The sequence below is a fragment of the Lepidochelys olivacea genome, assembly GCF_965140295.1.
Source record: "Lepidochelys olivacea isolate rLepOli2 genome assembly, chromosome: 24".
Classification (NCBI taxonomy): Eukaryota; Metazoa; Chordata; order Testudines; family Cheloniidae; genus Lepidochelys; species Lepidochelys olivacea.
The window spans coordinates 16,941,493-16,968,850 of NC_140434.1; the positions used below are offsets into that span (position 1 = coordinate 16,941,493).

The 27,358-nt window shown below is 55.9% G+C and overlaps 2 protein-coding genes across 2 annotated transcripts; one reads left to right on the plus strand and one right to left on the minus strand.

Moving 5' to 3' along the window:
• Window positions 1-3,345: 3,345 nt before the first annotated feature.
• On the minus strand, window positions 3,346-9,940 carry LOC311512529 (uncharacterized protein). Its single transcript, XM_084613784.1, has 4 exons — window positions 9,817-9,940; window positions 9,051-9,247; window positions 6,798-7,000; window positions 3,346-4,829 (listed from the first exon to the last, which is right to left on the minus strand). Exons 2-4 carry the CDS (start codon window positions 9,110-9,112, stop codon window positions 4,705-4,707), a joined length of 390 nt encoding a protein of 129 aa, XP_084469910.1. The 5' UTR covers window positions 9,113-9,247; window positions 9,817-9,940; the 3' UTR covers window positions 3,346-4,704.
• Window positions 9,941-10,908: 968 nt separating this feature from the next.
• PPP2R1A (protein phosphatase 2 scaffold subunit Aalpha) lies at window positions 10,909-25,731 on the plus strand. The gene is made up of 15 exons (XM_084613781.1): window positions 10,909-11,047; window positions 16,065-16,155; window positions 16,616-16,716; window positions 16,994-17,226; window positions 17,608-17,755; window positions 17,867-18,022; window positions 18,332-18,446; window positions 18,998-19,068; window positions 19,458-19,592; window positions 20,129-20,302; window positions 20,723-20,783; window positions 22,692-22,846; window positions 23,091-23,233; window positions 23,543-23,634; window positions 24,094-25,731. The coding sequence occupies exons 1-15, from the start codon at window positions 10,970-10,972 to the stop codon at window positions 24,108-24,110; spliced, it is 1,770 nt and encodes a 589-aa protein (XP_084469907.1). The 5' UTR covers window positions 10,909-10,969; the 3' UTR covers window positions 24,111-25,731.
• Window positions 25,732-27,358: the final 1,627 nt, after the last annotated feature.

Consider the following 27,358-nt stretch of genomic DNA (forward strand, 5'->3'; position numbering starts at 1 on the left):
TGTTTTTGTTTAAAGTCTGCAGCTTTGGGGGTGTGGAGCAGACCCGGATCTGTGTTGCAGCAGGCTAGCGTGTCTGGCTCAACAAGGCAGGGTTCTGGAGTCCCAAGCCAGCAGGGAAAACAGGCTCAGAGATAACTTCAGCACCTCAGGCGACAGTCCCAAGGGGATCTCTGTGACCGAACCTGTCACACCTGGCTCTGAGACCCTCTACACCCCAGTCTCCTCCTAGAGCTGTGGATGGAACCCAGGAATCCTGGCTACCTGCCCCCGATCCCAGCTCTATCCCTTTATTACTGCTTTTTGCAGTCCTACAATAATATTTGAACGCTAGCAGCTCACACCTCTTATTGTATTGAACACGCTGCAGACACTAATCACTCACCTCGAGCTGAGAGGCAGCCGCCTCCGGGGTGGGGCAGCTGGGGAACAGCCGCACAGCGACACTGTCCAGGGGTTGTTCACCTGGAGCTGAGATGCGTCCACCTCTGGGGTGGGGCAGCTGGGAACAGCGCACTGGAACAGCAGATGCCTGGTTAGGACGGCGAGCGAATCCCAACTCCAATGGGAAGAGCCGGATGTGTGCGGAGACCTGCCTGGCAGGGAGCAGGTGCAAGTGTCAGGGCGAGGGCTGGGGTGAGATGTGAGATTTCAAGACAGGAAGGGGAAGTCAGTTTGTGAATCTGGCCCTAGCCCGTCTTGCACAAGCTGGTTCCAGTGGCTGGAGATCTCGGGGCCATTGATGCAAGACGGAGATTGTCACAGACACAGGCCAGCTCCCACCGACAGCCGGCTTCCAGCCCCCACGTGGGAAGACTGGCTGGGGGTGGGAGGAATGGGGCATGGGGCCTTTCCCCTCCAGGGGGCGCTGGCTCCGATCTGCCCCAGGGTGGGACACTATCTGGCTCCACAGTGTGGGAATGGGATTCGGGGTCCTTCCCCGCTACGGTCTCTCAGCAGGGGACACACCAGCAGATCGGAGCCGGTCCACTGAGCGCAGATGTTTGCTTTCTGTCTCTCGGTTCCTCAAACGCCTCACGGGTCACTGAGTCTGGGGATTCCCTTGTGAATTCCCGGCTGGATCAGGAGAGGCAGCTGGATTCCACGGCCCGCCACAGACTCCATCCTTCGACTTAAGAGGTGAGACACAGCTCTGAATCTGGCCTGGGTCCTGGGGGCTGTTTACACAGGGACCTCTCCCCGGCGTGGAGATGTGGCTGCCTCTGGGGTGGGGCGTGGGGGCTGTTTATACAAGGACTCCTTGCCCGGTGTTGAGATACACAAGGGTTTGGGAGAAACCGATAACTAAAAGAAACACAGGAACCCCTAGGGGCATTGGGACCAGCCCCAACGGCTGGGCCCTTTCGAGTCTCCCACCCCAGCCAGACCCTGGCCCGCTCTGCCCCAGGCCAGCGGCACGTCAGCTCTGCCCCCCTGCATGTGGGCACCGGCGGCTGTGCTGGGAAGCTGGTCGCTGAGTGGATCTTGCACAACAGGAAGTTTCCAATGGGTGAGTTGGCTTCATCGGCGAGAGCCGCAAGTGTGACAAGGCGGGGTGTTTTGTTTTGTTTTTTCAATGGCTTGCATGCAGAGGGTGTGGGACTCAGTTTCCCTGGGTGTTACTGGTTTAACGAGGTGGTGGGAGAGGGAGTTTGTTGGTACAGAGGGCCCAATGGCCTGGAGAATGGATACCCCAGTGACTGGTGACCTGATAAGCGGGAGGCCGAGCTCGGGAGTCACAGCTGGTTCTGGCCAGCGGGAGGACAATGGGCTGCGGGGAGAGGACCCCGGTGACCTGACCAGCCGGTTCCAGACAGAGGGGAAACAAAGGATGGATGAGAGGAGAGGCTGGGAGAAGAGGGGCCCAGGCAACCTGTCTACCTGGGACAGAAGACACAGGACAGAGGTGGGGCTTGGATGATGGTGATGTCAGATGCCCAGCTGGAAGGAGGGGGTCTCTGGGCTAGGAGGAGAGAGCAGCCAGAGCCCACCTGGAGGTGGGACAGATCTAGATGTACGGTGCTGAAGGAGGCCAAGCCTGAGGCCCTGAGAGTTTCCTGTGCTGGGTTCAGATGCTCAATAAACCCCCCTGTGTTACGCTGGCTGAGAGTTGCTCCAGGCTAGAGAACAGGGCGACATTATTCCCTCGGGGAGTGGAGGTCCCGGGGGTCCAGAGCGAGTGGACTCCCTGAGTGGGTCCATGGCGAGAGACAGGTGTGCTGAAGCTCAGAGAGGTGCGGTTCCAGGAAGTGGAGTGGCTTGACCCCCGAGAAGGGCTGTCGCACTGAAGGGGTTTCCTCCCAGGGACCGTACGGAGCCGACAGAGAGCTCGAGTCCTGTGAGTCCGTGACAACTGGTCCCATTGAACAGTGGGGTGCAGCTGCTTGGACATAGGTCCCCAGCCAGTGGGGGAAGGAGAGAGCCCGGGGCAGATTCCTGCTGGGACTGTGGCTGCCAGGTCTAGTGGGTTAGAACTTGCTGCGCTGGATTCATGCGGATCAGGGCAGACCCCTGGTCGCTGGGGTGAGCTCCGGGGCAGGAACCCCGGGGCCCGGGCCGGCCCCTAGTTTGGTGTGTTACATTCTGCCTCTGGTTAATCACTATTTGGTTTCCGACTCTTTTTAGTTAGCTGCCCGGCAGGTTTCCCTCCGTTGCTGTTAAATAGATGCCCCACCTGGAGGTGGCCACATCTCAGTGCCAGCCGGGGAAGGGATCCCTATATAAACAGCCCCCACTCCCCACCCCAGAGGTGGCCGCATCTCAGCGCTTGGCGACGGATCCTTGTTCATTGTACTGAGCTCAGTATTTGACTCATGTTTTTCCTGGGTCTTGGGAATTACCAGGTTCAATCAGACTCCAGAAAAAAGAGATTCTCTCGGAAATCTTGGAGCCCCAAAGTTGCAATCGAAACCTGACATGACTGGTAACATGAGGATCCTGGTAACTGTGGTCCGTCTCTTATTGCTATGCTCTTTGAGGGTAAGTGTTAATTGCCAGTCATTATCTGTCTGTCTATCCCTATACACCCCCTCTATCTATCGATCGATCGATCTCTGTTAATTCAAATGTCCATTTTTTTCTGTACCCTGAAGATATTTTAAATCATGGGAGGTGGGCCTGGTAATTGAAAAATTTGGGATTTTGTTGTGTGAAAAATTCCTAGCCAATGAATTTTTTCCAGTGACCATTTGTTTTAAACGGCCGACGTCTCTGTGAAACATTTGGAAAACCCCAAAGTCTCGCTGTGATTATTTTTTAAGAAACAGAGAGATTTCCACAAAACATTTATTTTAAAAAACAACCAAAATTTTGTGCAGTAATTTTAATACGAACAAAACATAATTAACATTATTATATAAAATAGATTATGTATATACACTCTCCCTCTCTCTCTCTCTCTCTCCATAGTAACATAAAAGTCGGCATAATTAGATACTCTCTATATCAGGGGTGGCCAACTTGTGGTTCCGGAGCCCCATGCGGCTCTTCAGACGTTAAGATGCGGCTCCTTGTACAGACACCGACTCCGGGGCTGGAGCGACAGATGCCAACTTTCCAATGTGCCAGGGGGTGCTCCCTGCTCAGCTCCTGGCTCTGCCACAGGCCCCGCCCCCTCCCCTGAGCCTGCCGTGCCCTTGCTTCTCCCCCCGAGCCTCCTGCATGCCCCAAAACAGTGATCGGGAGGTGCAGGGAGGGAGCAGGTGAGCTGATGGGGGGCTGCTGGCGTATTACTCTGGCTCTTTGGCGATGTACATTGGTAAATTCTGGCTCCTTCTCAGGCTCAGGTTGGCCACCTGAGTATACACCTATATACTGTGTATGTGTATGTATATATATATAATAACATTATAGTATAATACATATATTCAGATATAGAGATTGAGGTATATATCTACATAAAATAATGAACATAATTGATTAGCATTTCTCCAAAGACTGAACACTTGCTCACGTGCTAAGACCTTGTATGACTTTGTGTAATTGTGCCTTCCGGTGGATCCCTCCAGAACAGTCTATTCCTCCTGCCCCATCTCTCCCATGCAGGATTCCTCCACGTTCAGGCCGCAAACCACCCCTGGATTGGAGAGGGGATCTGTCTTGATCCATGGAGCAAGCGGACGTCTTCTGGGGGAAAACCATCGCTGCCACCATCCTCTACAGGGAGTTGTTGGAGGAGGCGTGGGGCCACTTCTGGTTGCTGGGGGACCTGGAGAAGGTGGGCTGCTAGCTGGGCATCGAGGATGTGACAGATGGGGACAGGGGCTGCAATTATCTGCACATCACCAGGGCGAAATCATTCCAGCACAGCTAGGGAGCAACACAGCCTGCACTCATCATCACGGGTATCCCACCGCTGCCACCTGAGCCAACCAGTCCCCTGCCCTGCGGCAGATTGGAGCCGGCACCCGTAGAGGGGAAAGGCCCCGTGTTCCATTTCCCACCTCCCTGACTCAGCCAGACCCCTACTCCGGGGCTGAATTGGAGCTGGCGCCCCCTAGAGGTGAAAACCAAAGGCCTCATCTCCCAAGCGAACACCCATCCTCTCCTTGGTCTCGCAGAGCTGACGGAGCAGCTGGTGCTGGGGGTTCCCGAGGTGCTGCTGCCCGGCAGCCGATGAACATAACCTGCCAGGCTCCAGGGAACTGCTCCAGGACCCCTCCCCAGATCACCTGGATGAGAGGGTTCAGCTCCAGAGACAGGGATCTCTCAGTCTCCCTGGCGAACAGCAGCATCTCCTACAGCTCTGTGATAAATGAGGTAGCTTTCCTTCATGGACAGCCAGCCAGTTAGCTGTAAAATCCCTCTTGGTAGCTGTTCTCTGCTTGCTTTACCTGTAAAGAGTTAAAGTCCCCCAGGTAAAGAAAAGGACACCAGACCAAAAGAGCCAATGGGAAGGCGAGACCTTTTTAAAATTGGGAAGAAAGCTTTCCCTTTGTGGCTTGGTTGCTCTTCTCTGGAGTAGAAGGAATGCTGTGTAAAGTTTGAACCAGACATAAAAATCATCAGATCGTATCTAGAACTACTTTTAACAACCCAAATATGTAAGTAAGTTAGGAATGTTTGGAAAGACGCAATTAGGTTTATTTCTGTTTATTTTTTAAGGCTTGTGGACTCCTCTGTGCTAAACCCCAGATGCTTTTGTTGGCTTGTAACCTTTAAGGTGAACCCCCAAGAAAGCTAGTTTGGGTGCTTGATTTTTGGAATTGCTCTTTTAAAATCTAGCAAAAGCCTAAACTCCAGATGTATTTTCTTTCTTTTCGTTTTTAATAAAATTTAAGTTTTTTTTAAAAAACAGGATTTGGATTGTTGTGTCCGAAGAGGTTTGGGTCTACGCTGTTTGATTAGCTGGTGGCAACAGCTAATTTCCTTTGTTTTCTTCTCAGCTCTTCCCCGGAGGGTGGGTAAAAGGGCTTGAGGGTATCCCACAGGGAGGAACTCCCAAGTGCTCTTTCCTGGATCCAAAGGTGTTTTTTTTTTGCATTTGGGTGCTGGGAGTGTTTACCAAGTCAAGTCAGAGAAAAGCTGTATTAAACTCCCAAGGTTATAAGCCTAGAGTGGCAAGTATTTTTTAAAATCCTTGTGGGCCCCCATCTTCTGTGCTCGAAGTGTCACGGTGGGGATTCAGCTTTCACAAGGTCCGTGCTCAGCTTCACCCTAGCCCCAGGGGACCAGAGCAAAGAGCTCGTCACGTGCCCCATGGTCGGGGTCTCCACCCGTAGAAACCTCTGGCTCCAGGTTGGCTGTCAGTGACCCCCCCATCCAGCTCCAGGAGGGGAGTGTATTCCAGTGATTAGCCTGGGGGGGCTGGGAGCCAGGACTCCTGGGTTCTAGCCTTGGCTCTGGGAGGGGAGTGGGGTCTAAAGGTGAAAGCAGGGGGAAGGAAACGCTTTAGCATCTGAAGTATAGCACCCAGCTCCAGCAACAAACGGGAAACAGCAAATCAAGCAAGAGCCACTTCCAAGCCCTGAGCTGCTAACTGGCTCCCCCTAACTGAAGCCAGGCTCCCGGCCCCGGCCCAGGCTCTGCAGCTGCCACCTGTCATCACATGGGTCTGCAAGGGGGCGTTATGGCGGCTGGATTCCTCCTGGCATATCACCAGGTGTTCCCATGGGTGAGTGCCCACCCGTCTGTGCCACACAGACCATTAGCTACGTTGTGGAGGCCTTGGCTGGGACCAGCTTGCGGGGGGCCCTGCAGGTCAGCTCCTGAGCCCAGGGGGAGGAGGCCATCAGCACCCTGAGCTGAGTGAGGACGGGGGCCCCTGGATCTTCTGCCTCGGCTCCAACCCCCATGGGTTGTACGCTGTACTGCTGAGCCCACCGGAAACAGGTGAGAGCCCCTCCCCCCTAGGGGCACAGGCTCTGACCTGGCCCAAGGGTGGGGACTGGCTGGCTCAGGGGGTGGGGAATGGGGCATGGGGCCTTTCCCCTCTAGGGGGACCAGCTCCAACCCAGCCCCAGGGCAGGGGCTAGCTGGCTCGGGCAGGGGTTGCAGGGATCTATCCCAGGTTCTCAGAGTGTTCCTGCTCCCACAGGTGGCCTCACTCGGGCATTTATCGAAATCAGCAGCAAACTTGTCTATTACCTGACCCTGCTCTATTACAGACGGTAACTCAGCTACCGACCCACCTACCAACCCGCTTAGCTGCCTACTAACCTACTTAACATCCTACTCACCCATCCACCTACCGACGTACCTCCCTACCAACCTACTCATCCACCCACCTACATACCCACCAGCCTATCTACCTATTAGCTACTTTTCTACTTATCAACCTATCTACTTAACAAACTACCTACCTACCTCTCTGCCTAGCCAGCTGGCTGGCCTTTCATCCATCCCCTCTCTCTCTCTCTCTCTCTCTCTCAGGATACCCAGCTGCTGTTGTGGAAGCAGAAGGAAGGACAGACCTGGTGCCAGGAAATCCGTGGTTACCAACTCAGGCATATAGATGGGGCTGTTCCTCTGCTGCCAGAAAAGCTGAGCTAAAAACCGACTCTCACTGGAAAGGGGAAATGAGAAATGAGACTTCACCTGGGGGACGGCCACCCTGCCTCAGACCCATCTAGCCCAGTATCCAGCCCCCTCCCTGCTGACCCAGATCTGTCCCATAAGCCTGGAAGCACATGGAAGCTGCTTGTAATATTTTTATGACTATTATATATTGTCTGTTTTCCCAATAGTTATTATGCTGTTTTTCCTATGTCTATGATGGCTGATAGGAGCTCAGATACTCCAGTGATGAACGTGGTAAAAGGACACAGAGAGAATTGAACGGGATAGAATAGAATACCCATATTTACTGATCCTCACAAGAGAATGCAGAAACCAACGACTGTGGTTGATTGTTCCCAACTAGAAACAGAAATCAACGACTGTGAAGATTGTTCCCAACTAGAAACTTTGTTCTGGTGAAAAATGCAGATTCAGTCACACCAAAACTTTTGTGAATTTTTGTGTTGATTTTGTTGAATTTTTCCTGTTGGGGTGGCGGGGGGGGGAACCTCCCCAAATTCTGAACAGAATCAAAATGTTCCATTTCGACATTTGCCAAAAGAGAAGTTTAGATGTTTCTGTGCGAACCCTGGTTTTGTTTAGAAATGTGGTTTAATTTTTCTTAAAGGCATGAAAAAAATATTTTGCAAAGTGCTCAAAATTGAAATGGAATATTTCTTTCGAGCCAGAATTTTCCCCCCAACTTTTTGGGGTCCACAAATTTCAAAACCAAGTTTTTTTGGCTCAGTCTGAAATGAAAAGTAATAAAACCTTTGGTTTTGGTTTGACCCAAAATGATCCCCCCCAGATTTTCAGTATGCTGAAAAATTCAACAAATTTTAGTTTTTGTTTCAGTTGAACCAATTTTTTGTTTTTTGACTTTACGGTTTGTGGAAAATTTTGAAAAAATCCTTTTTCTTTCAGATCAAAATTAATTTATTTTTTAAATTTGGTTTGCCAAAAATGTAGAAAGTTTTTGGTTTTGGTTTGACCCAAAATGAATGATTTCCCCCTGACTTTTTTGGGATTCCCAGTGAACTAAAATTTTTGCTCTTCTTCCGGCTGTATCCTGGCCCTCTGCAGAGCCGGCCAAAGCGGTGAGACCAAGCTGAAAGGGAAGAGAGGACGATGGAGGATGTGGTTGATTCATAAATGGGATAGTCAGAGAGACAGTCTGCTGGGGCACAGACAGAGCCCCCAGTCCCAGTGGGATGTGGGGGTAATCTGGGATAAGATGGGCCAACTGAACTGTAGCTCAGAGAGCAATAGCTGTATCTCTTTCCTTGTTGTGCTGACTCCTGCAGTTCAGATTAAACGACACTTTGTTTGGAAAAGGCGGCTGCTTCCTGTCCCCGGGTCCACGCCCTGGTGTTGGCTCCCCAGGGGAAAGCGGGTGGGTCCTGAAACCCGTCGGAGCTGGCTGAGCAATCACGGCTGGTGTCCACAGGCTGCAACTGGCACCCGCTCTGAGAGGGGGAAATGGGGCGATTCCAGCCCCAGCAGGTGCAGGCTGGAGAATTAAAGCCTGGAAGGGAGCACTTGGATAGAGCTGCTGAAGGGGGCAGGGGTGCAGCCAGCCCTGGGCTGTGACAGGGCCCATCTAGCCTGGTATCCCGCCCCCTAACTGGCGCCCCAGAGCAGCCCCTTGGGACAATCTAGCCCGGTACCCCACCCTCTCCCTGCTGCTCCAGATTAGCCCTGTGGGCCCATCTAGCCTGCATCCCACTGTGACAATTTTCTAATCACACAAAACCAACCCCCCTTGCCCCGCCCCCTGTCCTGCCCCTTCCCTGAGGCATGCCCCGCCCCTTCTTTGAGGCCCTGCCTCCCACTCACTCCCATCCCCCTTCCCTCCCTTGCTTGCTCTCCCTGACCCTCGCTCACTTCCACTGGGCTGGGGCAGGAGGTTGGGGTGCGGAAGGGGCTCAGGGTGTGAGCTCTGGGGTGGGGCTGGGGATGCGTTTGGGATGCAGGAGGGGACTAGGAATGTAAATGCGGTTAAAAAAGTTAACTGGTTAAACTTTTAAAATTATATCGTTTAACCGGTTAACCATTACCTGAGGTCCGTCAGGCGGGCTGGTGCGGGGCAGCCGTGGCTGGGGTCCTGCCGTCTTGGCATGGCTGGAGCTGGCCGTCTCCAGCCTGCCTGGCCCACCTGCCGGGGCTGGGGTCCCGCCGGCCCGGCTGAGGATGAGGTCCCTCTGGTCCGCCAGCCTGACTGGCTCCAGCCGGCTGGCCCAGTGTGGCCAGCTGGCTGCCGGGGAAAACGGTTAAAGTCTGGTTAATGGTAAACCTAATACTTAAAGGAGGGATTTAGGGTGTGGGAGGGTATTCTGACCTGGGGCAGGGGGTTCGGGGTGCAGGTTTGGGGGCGCGGGGTCTGGGAGTCAGGGTGGGGGAGGGGATTAGGACCTAGGGCAGGGGGTTCGGGGTGCAGGTTTGGGGGCGTGGGGTCTGGGAGTCAGGGTGGGGGAGGGGATTAAGGACCTAGGGCAGGGGGTTCGGGGTGCGGGTTTGGGGGCACGGGGTCTGGGAGTCAGGGTGGGGGAGGGGATTAGGACCTAGGGCAGGGGGTACGGGGTGTGGGTTTGGGGTCTGGGAGTCAGGGTGGGGGAGGGGATTAGGACCTAAGGCAGGGGGTTCGGGGTGCGGGTTTGGGGGCGCGGGGTCTGGGAGTCAGGGTGGGGGAGGGGATTAGGACCTAGGGCAGGGGGTTCGGGGTGCGGGTTTGGGGGCGTGGGGTCTGGGAGTCAGGGTGGGGGAGGGGATTAAGGACCTAGGGCAGGGGGTTCGGGGTGCAGGCTCTGGCCGGGCGGCACTTACCTCAGGCGGCTCCCGGGGCTGAGGCAGGCTCCCTACCCGGCTCTCGGAAGCCACCGGCTTGTCCGGCCCCAGGCGCCGGGGCGGCCAGGGAGTCTCCGTATGCTGCCCCCGCCAGAGCGCCAGCTCCCCACGGTGGGCGTTATGACATCACCACTGCTGCCGTGACATCACAGCGGGCGTTATGACATCACCACTGCTGCCATGACATCACGGGGGGCGTTATGACATCACCACTGCTGCCGTGACATCGCGGGGGGCGTTATGACATCACCACTGGCACCATGACCTCATAGTTTCTGCGTGACCCCGTCGCGGGCATGAGACATTATATGAGAGGCCGTTGTGCGGTGACATCACGGTGTCTTATGACATCATCAGAAGCTGTGTGACATTGTGGGTCGGGTCTTATGACGGGGCAGGTGGATGACCTCATCACTGGGCTGGCACTGTGAGTGCCGTTGCCATGGGGACGGAGCCACGTTGGGCAACGTCACGGTTGCTCGGGGCAACGCGGATGCGCTCCGCCCTCAGGGTCCCGCCCGCACCACCAAATTTAGTTGCCCCACACCCCATTCACCGCGAAGGGTCACTGCGGGGCGGGATTTGATGCCTGTCACTCGAGGAAAGCAACAAATAGGCTGGGAGATTTGGCGAGCGGACTGGAGGTCGTAGCCAATAGTCTGAGAGAGGAGGCGGGCTTAAGAGCTTGTATCCAATCGGCTTAAGAAGAAGGCTGGACGGACAGTGACACAGTATCCAATGGGATGGGAGAGAAGGCGGCTCTGGGCATTATTCAGCGAGTTGGATATTAATGAAGGTGGGATCATGTCGGGGAATTAGCCAATGGGGTTCTGGAGGAGACGGGGATAGCGCACCGAGAACCAATGGGTGTAGAAAATGGGCGGGAGGAAGGTGTGGCACTAGCCAATAATAATTCAGATGATTGGTTAAACTCTCAGCCAATGGGATTTCAGTCCAGTTTCGGGTGCCAGCCAATGGTGTGACAGGAAGGGCGAGGCTGGTGCTGAATCAGCCAATGAACTGCGACAGTAGGCGGGACTACAGTCGCCGCCAGCCAATGAGCACGGAGCCGCCCCTGCAAGGCGGCCGAGGCCACCCCGTGTTTTCCTTAGTGCCGGAGCCGGGAGCTAAAATGGCGGCCGCCGATGGAGATGACTCGCTCTACCCTATCGCGGTGCTGATCGACGAGCTGCGCAACGAGGACGTCCAGGTGCCGGCCGGGGCTGGGGAGGCCGGGCCGCGGCCGGGGGAGGCGGCCGGGCAGGGCTGCGGGGAACCGCACGGCGAGCGGAGACCGGGGTCCGGCGTCCAATCGCAGGCCGCCTCTCATCCGTAAAGCCGCGCTGCGGGCGTGAGAGGAGACGCCTGATTGGATGGGCGCGCCGCCTTGGGCTGAATGGGAGTCTGGGGGCCAATGAGTGTGTGTGGGGGGGAGTCTGATTCCCCCCCCCCCCTCCCGACCCTGTGGCTCAGATGAGAGACGGCCGCTGATTGGCTGAGCGTCTCCCCCATTCATTCCAGTGGGGCCTCTCTTGCCCTGCGTGGAGGCTCGTCTCGTGAGCCCTGGGGTCAGTGAGCCCTGGGCCCTGATTGGCTACGGGGTGCCTGTAGAGCCAATCGTGGGGCTCGGCTCACGTGACCTGGGGTGTGCTGCTGTGTGGGGGGGTGCCTGACTGGCTGCTTCCCAGGCGTATGCCCCATAGCCAATCACAGGCCGTGGCTGAGGGTAGGGCGGATGGCAGGAGGCTGCTGACTGGCCAGACTGGGGTGGGGTGGGGGGTGTCCTGGGGCGTCAGCAAGCCAGTCACAGAGGCTCTTAACAGAGCCTTAACAGAGTGCGGGCGATACCCTGGTCTTGCCCTGAGCCCAGCTCCCTGGGGGCCTGGCCAAAGGCGGCTCCCCGGGGTTCCCTTGGGTGGGGGGTGAGGCCTGTGAGCGCCAATCCTTAGGCGCGCTCCCTCTCTGATTGGCTGGGGGAAGTCTCCGTCGTGGGGAGCGGGGTCCGTGGGAGCCACTTCCTGCCACTGGCCTGGGGTATATCTGCAAGTGACCTCTGGCCGCCCATCCTGGGCGTCCCCTAGGAGATGGTGAAGGTGGCTGGCTGTGGCACGTCCCAGGAGAGCGGGGCTTACCGCAGCCAATCCTAGGGCTTCCTTGACCTGAGTGCCTTGCGGTTGGGCCTTGCTAGACTCTTCCATGACCAATGCTGGCCAAAGCTTGTAAAAACCAATCTCCGGGCTCCCCTCAATGAGCTGCGGCATGCAGGAGGTGGTTGGGAAAGGTGGTGGTGTGGTGGGGGCATGCCCCCCAGGGGACCAATACTGGGATTAGCCTGGGAAGCAGCTGTGTGCTTGGTTGGAAAAGTTCCTGCCATATAACCATGGTATATACGGAGAAAGAGCACAATTCTCTGATCTCTTCCTTTTGTGGGGAGAGGGGGCTTGGGCTTGGTTCAAGGGGTGCCCAGGTAGCTTATGAACTCAGGCTAAGGATGAAGGTGGTGGGGGATGGAGAATATGGGAGCTGAGGTGAGGGGGTTGCCTATGGGGTGAGAAGGGCTGGGGGGGGGTAATTAGATCAACATATGACATCTTAGGACCGCCAGGGCGGGCAAACCTTTTGGCCCAAGGGCCACATCTTGGTATGGAAATTGTATGGTGGGCCATGAATGCTCATGAAATTGGGGGTTGGGGTGTAGGAGGGGGTGAGGGCTCCGGCTGGCAGTGTGGGCTCTGGGGTTGGGCCAGAAACAAGGAGTTCAGGGTGTGGTAGGGAGCTCTGGATTGGGGCAGGAGGTTGGGGAGCCAGGGGGCTTGGGTGAGGGCTCCGGCTGGGGATAAGGGGATGGGGGTGCAGAAGGGTGTTCCAGGCTGGGACCAAGGGGTTCGGAGGACGGGAGTGGGATCAAGGATGGGGCAAGGGGTTGGGACATGGGAGAGGATCAGGGGTGCAGGCTCCTGGCGGCGCTTATCTCAAGCAGTTCCCAGAAGCTCTTATGTGGAAGCATGGCCAGGCAGCTCTGCAAACTGTCCTGTTCGCAGGCACTGCTTCTTCAGCTCCCATTGGCCGTGGTTCCCGGCCAGTGGGAGCTGCAGAGATGGTGTTTGGGGCAGGGGCAGCATATGGAGCCCATGGCTGCCCCTATGTATAGGAGCCAGAGGGGGGACATGCTGCTACTTCCAGGAACTGTGCAGAGTGGGGCAAGCCCTGGACCCCACTTCCTGGTGGGAGCTTGAGGACCAAATTAAAATGTCTGGAGGGCTGAATGCTGCTCCCGGGCCATAGTTTGCCCACCCCTGCTCTAAGCACAAACCTGTGGGGACATACTAGGGGGTGGGGAGTGTTTTATGACAGGGCCTTTTCTACCTGGCTATCTGTAGGGTGTGGCTCCCAGGGTGGGTATATCAGGAAGAGTAGGATTGCCCAGACAGGATGCCCCAGTGGTGACACAGCGGAAGGGGTGTGGGAGTAGACCTTGCGAGGGGGGGGGACTCTGGGCTGCATGTGGGGGGGAAGTGTGATCTAGGGGTTAGAGCAGAGGGAGGCCTGAGAGACAGGATTTCTGGGTTCTCTCCCTGGCTCTGGAAGGGGAGCGGGGTCTAGTACATTAGAGGGATTGCCTGGATTAGTCAGAAGGGTGTTAAACTATTAATGAAAGGGGAGGATAAAAAGAGGGATGATACAAGCCCTGAGCACAGAATTGAGATGTTGAGAACAAAATTAATCAGGAACGGAAGGGCGTGAAGAGAAGAAATTCTTGACTTACTTTTACTCCAATGCTAGGCACCTGGGTTACAAACCAAAGGAATTGGAATTACTCGTTTATGAGCATAAGCACAATCAAGGTGGTATTACTGTATCCTGGCAGGATGATTTTTACAACTGGAATGTTAATATCAATGGTCATAAACCAGTGGTTTTCAGCCTGTGGTCCACAGATCCCTGAGGGTCTGCAGACTGTGTTAAGGGGTCTGCGAAAGGTTGTTGTTACCATAGAACAATGGTTTTCAACCTGTGGCCTGTGGTTCCCTGGGGGCCTGCAGACTGTCTTAAGATTTCCAAAGGAGTCCGTACCTCCATTTGAAATTTTTTAGGGGTCCACAAATGAAAAAAGATTGAAAACCCCTGTTATAAACTATTTAGGAAGGATCGAGTGGGCAGGATGGGAGGGGCACCGTCAAAATGGCATCACCTGTTTCTGAGTCACTGGTAACTCCAAAGAAGAAGATCTTGACTGCTTATGGATAAATGTCCTAACAGAGGAAGCACAAGATGCTGTGTTAGTTGGGGTTTACTAGAGACCACACTGAGGAACAGGAGGACAGATCTATAATGTGAAGGGGGAAAAAGTGTGAGATCCTGAGAGGCTTCTGTTTGACTATGCTGGAGCTCTCAGGCTACCAGTCCTAAAATATCCTTGGAATTTGTAAGTGTTAAAGGACAATTTCCTAACTCAAAAAGGGTTGCATCCAATGCGGGGGAATTCGATATTAGCCCTTGTCTTATCAGTAAAGGGGAGCTGATCACAGACCTAAAAACTAATGGTAACTCGGGTGCGAGTGATTATGACTTGATCACATTTATAATGTACAAACAGAATGAAGTCCAGATCAGTGAGAGAGAGATTTTATTTGGTGCTTTAAAAGGGTCAGTTTCACAAAGCCAAAAACAACTGAGCCAAATCAGCTGGGAGGAAGAATTTAATTAGGAAATGTGACTGATAATGGAGCATTGTTTATGATGGATACCTGAGAAGCCCCAATCAAGGGAGAAAGCCATGTTGGTTTAAAAAAAAATGATTTGGTTTAGAAGGAAAGTGAAGGCAGCTACAAAAAATGAAAAAAAAAAAATATAGCAGCAGCAGAAGAAAGGGGAACTGTAGAAAATTGATAAGGGAAGCAAAGGGACACAAGAAAAAATGTGTGTTCAGAAGTATCATCGTTGCCCTTTGATGGTCTCTTGCATGTCATGAATTGGTAGGTTCTCAGTGCTTTTCCCAGCAGGGCAGGGACCAATAGCAAAAGTTGCCCTCAGGAAGGAGGTCTGAGGTTGCTGCCGTCAGAGGTCAAGAGCTGAAATGAATTCCTGTCCCAGCAGCGATGCTCACGTAGCTATAGGGTGGATAGAGTGATGTTTTTTCATTTAAATCAGGTTTTGATTTTGTTTAAATTAGAATATTTTTTTTCAAATAAACTTACTTAAAATGAAATCTGAGTTTTATATGTTTAATATGTTCAGGCCTGAACTTAAGAGTCTCTTAAAACTTTTAAATAAAAAACAAACGCTGAATCTGTGAGTCTGTTGCAAACTTTGGCTGAAAGGCTGCTTTTCTATATAAAGAGAGAATCGGGGGGGAAAAACATCTAACTTTTGAGGTTAAGCTCTGTAAATATGCCTCAGTAGGTCATCTACTGTGTTAAGGACTTGCTCCTGTGGGGGACCGAGGACTTGCACTTCTGTGTGAGAGATTATTTAATACAAATAAATTGTACATGCTGTTTTGTGTGTAATTAAATTCCAGTCGCCGTCCTAATGCAGCTCCACATAAATCACGAGGAAGAAGTGAATTAGCTTCTGAACGAGCCACAGATCAGTCACATTTTCTAACATATTACAAATGTCATTAATAAGTATCTGAAAATACTGTGGTCTAGAATTGCTTAAATCAATGTATATAGTTAAAAGAAAAGGAGGACTTGTGGCACCTTTGAGACTAACCAATTTATTTGAGTTTATTTATGCTCAAATAAATTGGTTAGTCTCAAAGGTGCCACAAGTCCTCCTTTTCTTTTTGCGAATACAGACTAACACGGCTGCTACTCTGAAACCTCTATATAGTTAGTGTCCCCTCCTAAGCAGCAAAAAGATGTACCAAGTCTATGCTGAAGGCTCCATTTAGCTGTAATGGACATGTTTTAATGCTCCCATCAACCAGGGAGAATGTGTCTTTCTTTAGAACATCACTGTAGCCCAAATGGAAAAGTTGATTAAACTTGGTGACTGAAATCAAGGCTTCCCACCTGGCGATTTAAATCACAATTTAAAGCGAGGCAATTGAAATCACCCAGTGGAAAGCCTCCATTGCAAATTGCCTTGCTTTAAATCGCCAAGTGGGAAGCCTCGATTTCAGTGATGATTCAGATCGCTGGGGTCTGACCTAGGTTTTCGTCCAGCATGTCCCCTCCCCCGGTTGCCTGGTTCTCACCCGCTCTCCCCTCTCCACACAGCTACGTCTCAACAGCATCAAGAAACTCTCCACCATTGCCTTGGCCCTCGGTGTGGAGAGGACCCGCAGCGAGCTCCTGCCTTTCCTCACAGGTAACCAGAGGGCTCCAAACTGGCCTCCAGGACTCCTGAGTTCTCTCCCCTTGTCTGGGAGGGCAGTCGGGCTAGAGGGTTAGAGTGGGGGGCTCTGGGAGTCAGGGCTCCTTGGTTCCACCCCCACTTTGATCTTGGGTAAACTACCTCCGATCTCTGTGCTCTTAAATGGTGGATAGCAACAGCCAGCACTGGTGGCGGAGGGCAGGGCTGTTGGTGTGTGTGGGGGCAGGGGCTTTGCAGGACTGGAGTGGGGGCTGTAGGCTTTCCACCCCCCTTCAGGGCAGGAGAGTGCTCTGGAATGCTACTGATGAAACCGTGTCCAGGTGAGTCGGGGAGACCGTGCCCTGTGTTCAGTCAGCTAGCGGCTCTTGATTCAACCTCTGAACTCACATGTCTGGTCTTTCCAAGGCATCAGCCGCCTCTTCCTCTCCCTGCTCACCCGCCACTTCTCTTGCAGACACGATTTACGATGAGGACGAGGTGCTGCTGGCTCTGGCTGAACAGCTGGGGACCTTCACCGCTCTGGTCGGGGGACCTGAATATGTGCACTGCTTACTGGTAGGTCAGACCCCTGCCACCTAGGGCATGGAGTCGCCTCATATGGGCACTGGGGGGGTCAGGACACCTGGGTTCTATCCCCAGCTTTGGGAGGGCAATGGGGTCTAGTGGGCTAGAGAGAGGGGATTGGGAGTCGGGACGCCTGGGTGTTCTCCCTAGCTGTGAGTGGGGAGTGGGGTGTTGTGGATGGGGGGGCGGGGGGCTGTACTCGTGGGTTCTCTCCACACCCCAAGCAGGGGTGGAATCAGTCCAGCCCCCATCTCACTACCCCTCGCAGCCCCCCCTGGAGAGTCTGGCGACAGTGGAGGAGACAGTGGTGCGAGACAAGGCGGTGGAGTCGCTGCGTGCTATCTCCCACGAGCACTCTCCTTCGGACCTGGAGGGACACTTCGTGCCCCTGGTGAAGCGCCTGGCAGGGGGTGACTGGTTCACCTCCCGCACCTCAGCCTGTGGCCTCTTCAGCGTCTGCTATCCTCGCGTGTCCAGCTCGGTCAAGGCAGAGCTCCGGCAGTGAGTGAAACCCCTATGGGGCCGATTGCGCAGCTGGGGGAAGACCCTCGCAGGGCTGAATGTGGGGCTGGGTGAGAGCCCCTGGGTCAGTGGGAGCCCCCGTGGGGCTGATCATGCAGCTGGAAGGGACCCTGGGTCAGTGGGACAAGTCCCTGTTATATCTCATAATCCCCTTCATAAATGGGATCAGTCTCCATCTCTCTCTCACTCACACACACTCACTCACTCTCCCCCTTCCACTCCGATTGGAGGCAGTTGAGGTTCACCCTCCTTTGCCTTGTCTGATCCGGGGTGGGATACCAGGCTAGATGAACCCAGAGGGCTGAATCGGGGCGACAAGGAGGAGCTGTTACATGCGTCTCACTCCCCCATCCCCGGCAGGTACTTCCGGAACCTATGCTCCGATGACACCCCCATGGTGAGGCGGGCGGCGGCTTCCAAGCTGGGCGAGTTCGCAAAGGTCCTGGAGCTGGAGCATGTGAAGGGCGAGATTATTCCCATGTTCTCCAACCTGGCCTCCGACGAGCAGGTGAGAGCCGCGCAGGGGAGGGGGCTGGGAGCCAGGACTCCTGGGTTCTCTCCCTGGCTCTGGGAGGGGAGTGGGATCTGGCGTTAACCCATTCCTGCCTCTCTCCCACAGGACTCTGTGCGCTTGCTGGCTGTGGAGGCTTGTGTCAATATCGCTCAGCTCCTGCCCCAGGAGGACCTGGAGTCCTTGGTGATGCCCACGCTACGGCAAGCGGCAGAGGACAAATCATGGCGGGTCCGGTACATGGTGGCTGATAAGTTCACAGAGGTGCGTGCTGCTTCCCTCCTCGCTCCAGTGATCTGTGGTGACCTAATGCTGCATGGACTAGCAGGGGGCTGTGGGTTGGGAGTGAGGGGCACTGGCAGAGCTTTGGGGGTGTGGGGGAGCCCAGGGCAGGGATCGCAGGTCACTGCCGATGGGGATTGAGATCTGTGCATAGTGTTGATGCTTGTCAGTTTCCCCTGTGCTGAAATTGGTGGGCTGTTGATCTGGTGACTCTCCATCTGTCTGGGGCCTGGATCCCTGGAGCGCTCTGACCTATGGACCCCCTGCTGACCCACTGCCCTCCCCCCACAGCTCCAGAAAGCCGTTGGGCCTGAAATCACCAAGACCGACCTGGTGCCGGCTTTCCAGAACCTTATGAAGGACTGCGAGGCCGAGGTGCGGGCTGCTGCCTCCCACAAGGTCAAAGGTCAGCCTTGGTGCCCCCTCTGTCCATGTGAGAGGTTGGGATCACCCGCTGGAAGGACCAGAACAATCTCTACAGCCCGAGGGGATTGTTGGGGGGAGGAATCTTTGGGTGGGAGGCTGGATGGGGGTTGTGGGTGAGGCTGAGTGTGTGGGATATAGTCTACTCCCAGGGACTGGCTGGGAACCCCATGGCCAAAGCCCTGGGTAATTGGCTGGAGCTGGGATGGTCATGCTGGTCTTATGAACTGGATAGACAGGAGGGGGTGATCCTGCCCTTCTGGGTGGGGCGGTGTTGATCTCAGCTGATCCTGGCCTCTTGGCCAGAGTCTTAAGGGGAGGGGAATGGATGGTGGGTATGATCCTGGCTCTTTTCCCTGTTGGGGGGAGATTTGAGAGGGAACAAATAGACTTGGGGAGAGAGAAAATGGTGTGTGGGCGGGGGTCAGGTTTCTTGCTGCATGTCTGAACTCTGGTCCCCTGTGCTGGGCTCCTGAAGCAGCTGGCTCCACCCCTTGTTAACCCCTCACCCCATTCACCATCTGCCCTCCCCAGAGTTCTGTGAGAACCTGTCAGCTGACTGCCGCGAGAACGTCATCATGACCCAGATACTGCCCTGCATCAAGGTAAGGGGCGGGGCTCAGCCGATCCCCTTGCTGCTGGCATCCCCCCCTGCAGGGGGAGGGTGGATGGGTAGCAGGGGAATGTAGGGGGAAGCATGGTGTGAGGGGAGGAGGGTGTGAGAATGGGGGGCACAGGATGCGGTAGAAGGGCAGGGGAGCATGGAGGGAGGGATGTAGAAGGGGGTAGGGGCATAAGGGGATGTGGGGGTCGGGGTGCCACCAAGGACAGGAGTGTGAAGGGGTGGTGGTGGGGTAGGGGGCTTTGGGGGTGGAGGAGGCATGGGAGGTTTAAGGGGGGTACTTGGGGTTGTGGGGGGGCAGCCCCAGCAGCTCAGTGCCATGAGGCTGGCGGCGGCCTGTCTGCATTAACCCTCCCTTCTCCCCCCGAGCAGGAGCTGGTGTCGGACGCCAATCAGCACGTCAAGTCAGCGCTGGCCTCCGTCATCATGGGGCTCTCACCCATCCTGGGCAAGGACAACACCATCGAGCACCTGCTGCCGCTCTTCCTGGCCCAGCTCAAGGATGAGGTGAGTGCCCCGCCCCAGAGGTGGCTGCATCTCGGGGCTGCTGTGCTGTGCTCCTGTCTCATTGGTAGTCATTTTTCCCTTTGGGAAGAGATCTCAGTGGGATTTAGTGGTTAGAGCAAGGGGAGCTGGGAGCCAGGACTCCTGGGTTGAATTTCTGGCTCTGGGAGGGGAGTGGGGCCTATTTGTGTGTGTGTGGGGGGGAGAGAGCCCAGGACTCCTGGGTTCTGGCTCTGGGGCGGGGGGAGGGATAGCTCAGTGGTTTGAGCATTGGACTGCTAAACCCAGGGTTGTGAGTTCAATCCTTGAGGGGGCCATTTAGGGATCTGGGGCAAAAATTGGGGATTGGTCCTGCTTTGAGCAGGGGATTGGGCTAGGTGACCTCCTAAGGTCCCTTCCAACCTTGATAGTCTGAGTCTGAGAGCCCAGGACTCCTGGGTTCTGGCCCTGGGAGGGGAGTGGGTCCTAGTGGTTACAGCATGGGGGAGCTTCCATCTTGTGTGGAAAGCCTTTGCTCTGAGCTCTGTTCCTCCCTCCAGTGCCCTGAGGTTCGGCTCAACATCATCTCGAACCTGGATTGTGTCAATGAGGTGATCGGCATCCGGCAGCTCTCGCAGTCACTGCTGCCGGCCATCGTGGAGCTGGCCGAGGATGCCAAATGGCGTGTCAGGCTGGCCATCATCGAGTACATGCCCCTGCTGGCCGGGCAGCTGGTAAGGAGGCTGTGGGGAGCATGGGGACTTTGGGATGAAAGGCCTGGAAGGGTCAGGCCCGGCTGGTGGTGTCCTGTCTCTTGCTAAGCAGGGAAATGCTTGGTCAGGATATGGATGAGAGGGTCCAAGCTTCCCGCTTGGTCAGGGCTGGCCCCGGTGCCCCAGCGTAGCGCCTGGGTGCCTCGTGCAGCATGGTGCCGGGTGGGGGCTCTCCCCTGAAGTCAGGGCTGGCTCCAGTGCCCTAGGGGGCGCAAGTCATCAGTCCTGGGGTTGCTGGGAGCCAGGACTCCTGGGTTCTCTCCACCAGCAGCACCTCATCTATGAAATCAGAACAGTGCCTGTTTTCCAGGGGCCCCATCTCTCCCACAAGGTCCTGGGTCTGGCCTGGAGTTCCGGGACTAACAGTCTCTTCCTTTCCAGGGGGTGGAGTTCTTTGACGAGAAGCTGAATTCCCTGTGCATGGCTTGGCTGGTGGATCATGGTGAGTGTCGCTCAGGGGAGCCGGCCCTCAGGGCTGCCCCATGGCCAGTGCTGGCTCCAGGGCCCTTGGTTTGAGTGGGAACTTAACTGCTGCGGGGTGGAGCCCCACGACTAGGACCGAGCTATGGTGCATCATGGGAGATGGCCTCTAAGGTCATAGGAGGTGAAGGCTGGTCTTGAGGTTCACGCAGAGGGCTGGGTGCCAGGACTCCTGGGCTCTGTTCCTGGCTGTGCCACACACTGGGTGTAACCTCCAGCAGGTCGTGGATGTGCTTAGAAATCGGGGCTCTGACTCCTTCCTTTGTTCGTGTAGACTGCGCTCTTCGGGGCCAGAGCTGTCTCTGGCTGTGTCTGAGCAGCGCCTGCATCCTACTCTAATACAAACAAATTAACCTTCACTGATTGAGTAATTGCCCTTTGATCTATTGACTTATAAGGGCTCCCAGATCCTCTGCTTGGGCTTTTATAGCCCCATTCACTTGGTCCTAGCTGTCACAGCCATGTGACACTGACAAGATCTAGGTCACTTTCCCCCAGGGAAATCCAATTAACAAGAGTCTGGTCAGTTTCAGGACAGCTTTGCAGTTGACTAGGCTCTTCAGCTGTGTGTCTCAGCTCAATGCTATGGGGTGAGCAAGACCTACTCAGTTTCACTTGGCCACTGCTCTGGAAGGGGATGAGGGGCCTCCGCAGTGGGAAACCGCTCCTGAAAGGGGTTATGTGGTGGGAGGTGAGAATTCCCCTCAGCTGCAGGGCAGGGGGTGGGAAAGAGGGCTGGAGATGTAGCATCCTAGGACTTTGCCTCTTGTACCCTACACTTCCCTTCCCCCCCCGCCCCCCTCCAGTGGTGGTTTCCAGTCCTGGCTGGGGTCTTCTCCCAACTCCGTCTCCGGGGAGTTGGTGGCTCAGGTCTCCACCTGTCACTTCACTCCCCTTCTGGGATAGCAAAAGGTCCTGCTTAAAGCCCAACACAAGTGCCCAGATTAATAGTTCAGCCCCTCTCGGGCTCTGCTGAAATCCTCTGCTGCATTACCTGGCCCAGCGTGTCTCGCCCTGAGTCTTCCCCAGTAGCGTTCGCCCGCTGCTGCCTTTCACCAACGACTCCTGCAGTTCATCTCTTCCTGGTCCGGGTGGGCCTTGTCTCAGGGCTTCTCCCCCTCCCTCCCGCCCCCCGAGCCTGCTCCGCTTCCTGGGGGTGGCTGAGCCTCGCTTCCTCAGGCTCTTCTCAGAGGGGAACCACCTTGTCCCCACCAGATAAATTCATGTGAGAAGTAAGGCCCAGATCCAGAGTGGAGGCCTGTCTGGAAGATGCTCTTCGCCAAACACAAGTCGTGCGGCTCAACCCAGGGGGAGCTGGGGGAAGTGGAGTGGTCTGCGCTATGTGCAGATGACACCGGATGATCTAATTGGGCCCTTCTGGACTTCGATCATGCAAAAATCCCAGCTCTTGTTTAAAATGAATGGCCAATTCTTAGCCCTCTTGGCCGTAGGAAACCCTGAGCTCTGGGGCTGGTGGGGCTTTCTCATAGTGTCTGATGGGGATAATTATGGACAATCGGCAGCTCTTGCACAGCAGGGAAAGCTGAAGCGGAAGGTGCCTGTGTTTTAAATGAGAATTCCCGAAAGCAACAAGAGATCCTCGACACGTACTGTGTTTTCCTCCCAATGTTTTGCGGAGCTGATGACCAGCACTACTGAAAACGGGGACTAAACGGGGCACCTGGTGAATGTGGGCTGGCGCCGGCTGGGTGAATTGTAACCCCCTGAAGACTCAAAATCCAGAGGGTAACTCCTCCTAGCTCCGGGTGGAGGGATCGGGGTTAGCGTGCCGGTGTCGATAGCCAGCTGCCAGGATTGGCGCAGAGCCCCAGCCCCCCCCCCGGTGACGTGTTTTCCCCTCCCTTCCCAGTTTACGCCATCCGGGAGGCAGCCACCAGCAACCTGAAGAAACTGGTGGAAAAGTTCGGCAAAGACTGGGCCCATGCCACCATCATCCCCAAAGTGCTGGCCATGTCTAATGACCCCAACTACCTTCACCGCATGACCACACTCTTCTGCATCAATGTGAGTGCCTCTCTGGGGGCAGGGGGAGCCCAGACACCTGGGGTGGGGCGGGCTAGGGGTTAGAGCAGGGGGGCTGGGAACTAGGACTCCTGGGTTCTCTCCCCAGCTCTGGGAGGGAAGTGGGGTCTAGGGGTTAGCGCAGGGAGACTGGGAGCCAGGACTCTCCTGGGTTCTGCTGGTTTGCGTGACGGGCACCGATTCAGTGCTGGTGTAACGCGCTCCTCTCTCCCTCCCCACCCCCCAGGTGCTTTCGGAGGTGTGCGGACAGGAGATCACCACCAAACACATGTTGCCCACTGTACTGCGCATGGCGGGCGATGCTGTGGCCAACGTCCGCTTCAACGTGGCCAAGTCCCTGCAGAAAATAGGACCAATCCTGGACAACAGGTACAGCCAAGGGGCTGGGCCGGGGGCTGTGGCACTGGGCAGGGTTGGATGGGGTTGGGGAGGGGAGGTTGGAATCTGCTAGGGGAGTGGGGATGGGGGAGGGTACAGGGCAGGGCGGTACTGAGGCAGGGCTGGGGGGCACCAGGAGGAGGGGCAGAGGGAGGTGGGACTCTCAGCCGCCATTCACCTCCACCCAAGTAGCTGTGATGGGAAGGGGGGGTGGGTTTCCCCTGGGCCAGGGTTCCGGTCTGCTCTGCCCCCATGTCTCTTGCTCTGCGGGTCCCTCTAACTGCCCCCTGCACCCCACAGCACCCTGCAGAACGAGGTGAAGCCGGTGCTGGAGAAGCTCACGCAGGACCAGGATGTTGACGTCAAATACTTCGCACAGGAGGCCCTGACCGGTATGGGGTGCGGTTGGGACCGGGCTGCAGGCTCAGCCCCTGGGGGCCTCCCCGCTGTAGGGAGCAATCCAGCCTTTTGGGGCCCTGTGTGGTGTTGGGGTGGTGGGTGCTAGGCGAGGTCTGTAGTGATTACCTCCCATCACCAATCCCCCACCTGCTGGGAGCATGGGGTTTGGGGGTGTCTTTGTCGAAGGCCCCTTCTCTGCCCCCGTGTCATATCAGGGCCCGCATTATATGATTAGGGCTGTGTTGGGGTGGGGCTTCTGGGTTCCCCCTCTCTGCCCCAAGTCGGGGGGTGCCTTGGGGATACCCCATCTGGCTTCTGGGATTCTCCAGTGTGTGGGGATGGGTCTTCAGGGAGAACCAACCCCCCACACTCACATCCAGAAGGTGGGGGAGGGTCTCTGGGGCTGAGAGCCATGGCCCTGTGATCTGACCCCCTCTCTCTCCTCCCCACAGTGCTGGCGCTGGCCTGACCCAGAGGATGTGCCCTGTCGTCTCCCTGACCTCCAGCCGCCGTCGGACCCTCGTTCCCTGGCCCCTCCCCAAGCCTCTGTGCATGTGTATGAACCCCTGTTGGATGGGGGTGCCTGCCGGCCCAATACAGGACCCCCCATTCCGATCAGCCCCTTCCCCCTCCGACAGTTCATCTCCCATCTGGACACTCACCGGGGCGCAGCACTCGGCCCCCCAGTATTCCACCCCCCCACTCAAACACTGCAGCTTGGGGGGCGGCTCATTGCTCCCGGAGTCCCCCATCCCTGTGCTGCCTACCCCTCTGGACGGCTCGTCGCATCCCTCCTCAGCAGCTTCGCCCCCCCCAATCCCTACCCACCGCGGGACGGGCGCAGGAGGAGATCAGGGTGGGGGGGGAAGGGGCGGCACTGATTTCAGCTGGTCTTAGGAAAGGCTCTGTCCCTCGCTGGCCCCGGGCTGTTCTGTACCACGTCCCCTCTCTCCTCCTTCTCTTCCTTCATCCGTCTGCTTTTCTCACTCCTCTCTGCTGAAATCTGCCTCCTTCTCCTCTTCCCCTGCAGCATTAAACTCCCCCCAGACTCAGCATTGCCATCCTAGGCCCTCGTCTCTCCCAAGAGCCCCCCCCGTAGCTCCCCAAAATCAAAACTCATCCCAATGCCCCCCCGGGGGGGGGGGGCAAGTTTTAAGCAGAGAAGAGACCAAATCTCCCCCTGGTAACAGGGTTTCTTTAATGTGAATTTCGGTGCTGGTCAGTTTCATGCTGGGCTGGAGGGGTCTCTCTTGTCAGTTTCACCTTTGGGCTCTGGGCAGGTTCATGGTGGCAGGCGCCCGCCTGATGCCAGCCTCAGGGAGGCTGCAAATGCTTCTCAGCCATGGGGCAAAGGGCTTTCAGATGCAAACGCTGGAGCCTGGAACCCCCCGGGGCGATCTCTCCAGAGTGTGAGACGCTGATTAGAACATGGGGGGGCCCCTTGTGGCAGCGGGTCAGCTGACCTTCTCAAATCCTCTCTGCCAATCAACCCACACAAGGGTCTGAGCCCCCTTCCCTAGTCCCCATGGGGAGCTGGGATTTTACAGGCAATGCTTGGGGTGTGGGGTCATGACCTTGAGCTGGGTCATGGGGGTAAAATCTGCTCAGAGTTCACCCCACAGCCTCTCAGCTGTGGTAAGGAAAAGCCCCCACCCTTCAGGTGCTGCTGACTGGGCAGGAATTGGATCAGGATTTCCTCTGGGTTCTAGCCCCATGGCTGTCAATCCTGCTGCGGGCCCCTGCTTTCGGTTCTCTGGGGTTGTGCCCCTCACCTGGAAGGAGCGGGGCATCACTGAGGCCATCCCCATTAGATGGCTCTAAGTCAAGGGGCATTTAACCACTCAGTCCTGCCCTTACCATGCAAACGCCTGTGCCCCAGCGTGACCCTTCCCTTCGCTGCTGCCCTGGTGTCATGCACTGAGCAAATACAGGGTGATCCCTAACCCCCCGCACCCTTTAACACAAGCCCCCCCCGTCCCCCTCCTCCTCCACACTGTTAGTGAAATGTCACTTTAAAGCCAATGTGTTTCTTTGTGAAAACTTGTTTTTATTTTTTTTCTTCTCCATGATTAATAAAATGCTCGACCGTTCCTGCGTGACTGTGGTGTGGACAGAACTGAGCGGTTCTTGGGGGCGGAGTGGAGGGTGGAACAAAAGGATCTTAGTGCTGAAGCAACTTTGGGTGCCGGTGGGGTGCAGGGGCTGTTTATACAGCGATCCCTCACCTCCTGCTGCGATGCAGCCACCTCTGGGGTGGGGTAGCTGTTTATCCAGCTCCAGCGCAAGGCAGCTGCAGTGGCTGAGACCTTCCGTAATGGAAAATCCCGTGTCCCCATGAAACCCCCCGGGGGGACATGTGGGCGGTGGAAGGGATTTGGGCTGGGGCTGGCAAGTCAAGGGCCGCAGGCCAAGCACCGAGGGGGTTTGTGACCCTTTCCCTGGAATTTCAGTCTCCTTCCAGACAAGCGCTGCAGTAGCCGGGCATCCTAGGGGCATCCTTGCCCTCTGAGCCATCCAATCCCCTGGCCTGGGGCTGTGCCCCCTATAGGGGAAAGGGCCTATGTGCTGTTCCCTGTCCCCCATAACCAGTCAGTCCCCCAGCCTGGCGTTGGGTCTGCCTGTTCCCTGCCCCCCTGAGCCAGCCAGGCCCCCAGCCTGGGGCTGTGCCCCTTAGAGGGGAAAGGCCCCTCCACAATCACCTGGAGATCAGCCTGTCCGGGTTAACAAATCCCTTCCTTCTCTCCCTGTAAGTACTGTGACTGTTGGGGGCAGAGATGGGTCTGTCGCCCCTTGTGGGGCTCTTCGTACCCCCCAGCGGAGGCCGGCCCCTCCAGGAGAGCTGGCTGAGGTTTTCCAAAGGGCAGAGCCCGTGTCAGAAAACGTGGCTCGATTGAAATCGACAAGCCGGGGAAGGCAAGTGTTGAGAGGCAGTTCCCTGCTGGGGGAGGCCGGTTCAAAGCGGGCGTTCGAACGGAATGGACCGAGCTGAGTTTTTTTCATTTCAAAATGACCCTTTCTTGGGTTTCCGGATGGATTTGATGATTTTGGTGTTTCTAAGACTGGAATCAAAGCAGCGGCTGACCTGGGTTGATTGTGCGCTGGAGGAAATGGAAAGTCCCAAATGGGGTATATTGTGTTTCTGTAATACATAAAAAGGACAACCAGTCCCCATTTTTGTATTATTTTTTGGGCGCGGGGTGGGGGTGGGTCATGTTTTGGCCAATAGCCTATTTTTATATGGTAAACAATTAATTGGTATTTTATCAATTGTATTTAAAAAGTCCCGAGGGCATCAAACTCTTTCAATGCACCCAAACCAACCTTAGGGGTCCCCTCCTCCCCCCGAAACGTTGGGGCGAGTTTCACAATCTGGTATCTTTAGATACGTCTCTTTTGTTTCCATTTTGAAACGAAGTTGGGGGGGTTTCCTTCCAAACCGCACTTGCTCTTCCTGGCCTGAGCTCCCACCTGAGGCTGGTAGAGATAAGGCGGGACGTGGGGCTTGAGCTCTTGGTTCTAGCCACGTCTTTGCCCCCAGCCTAAGAGGAAAGGACTCAGGGGTAGGTGACATAGGAAAATGTCCACGTCCCCGGCAGTGACTCTGGTTCACAATAGGGAGAGCACCCCCCCACCCCAGCTCACTCCCTGCAGCACAGGGCCCCCCAGCACCACATTGGGGCACCAGGGCCAGTCCTGACTGCCAGGGGAGAGCCCCCA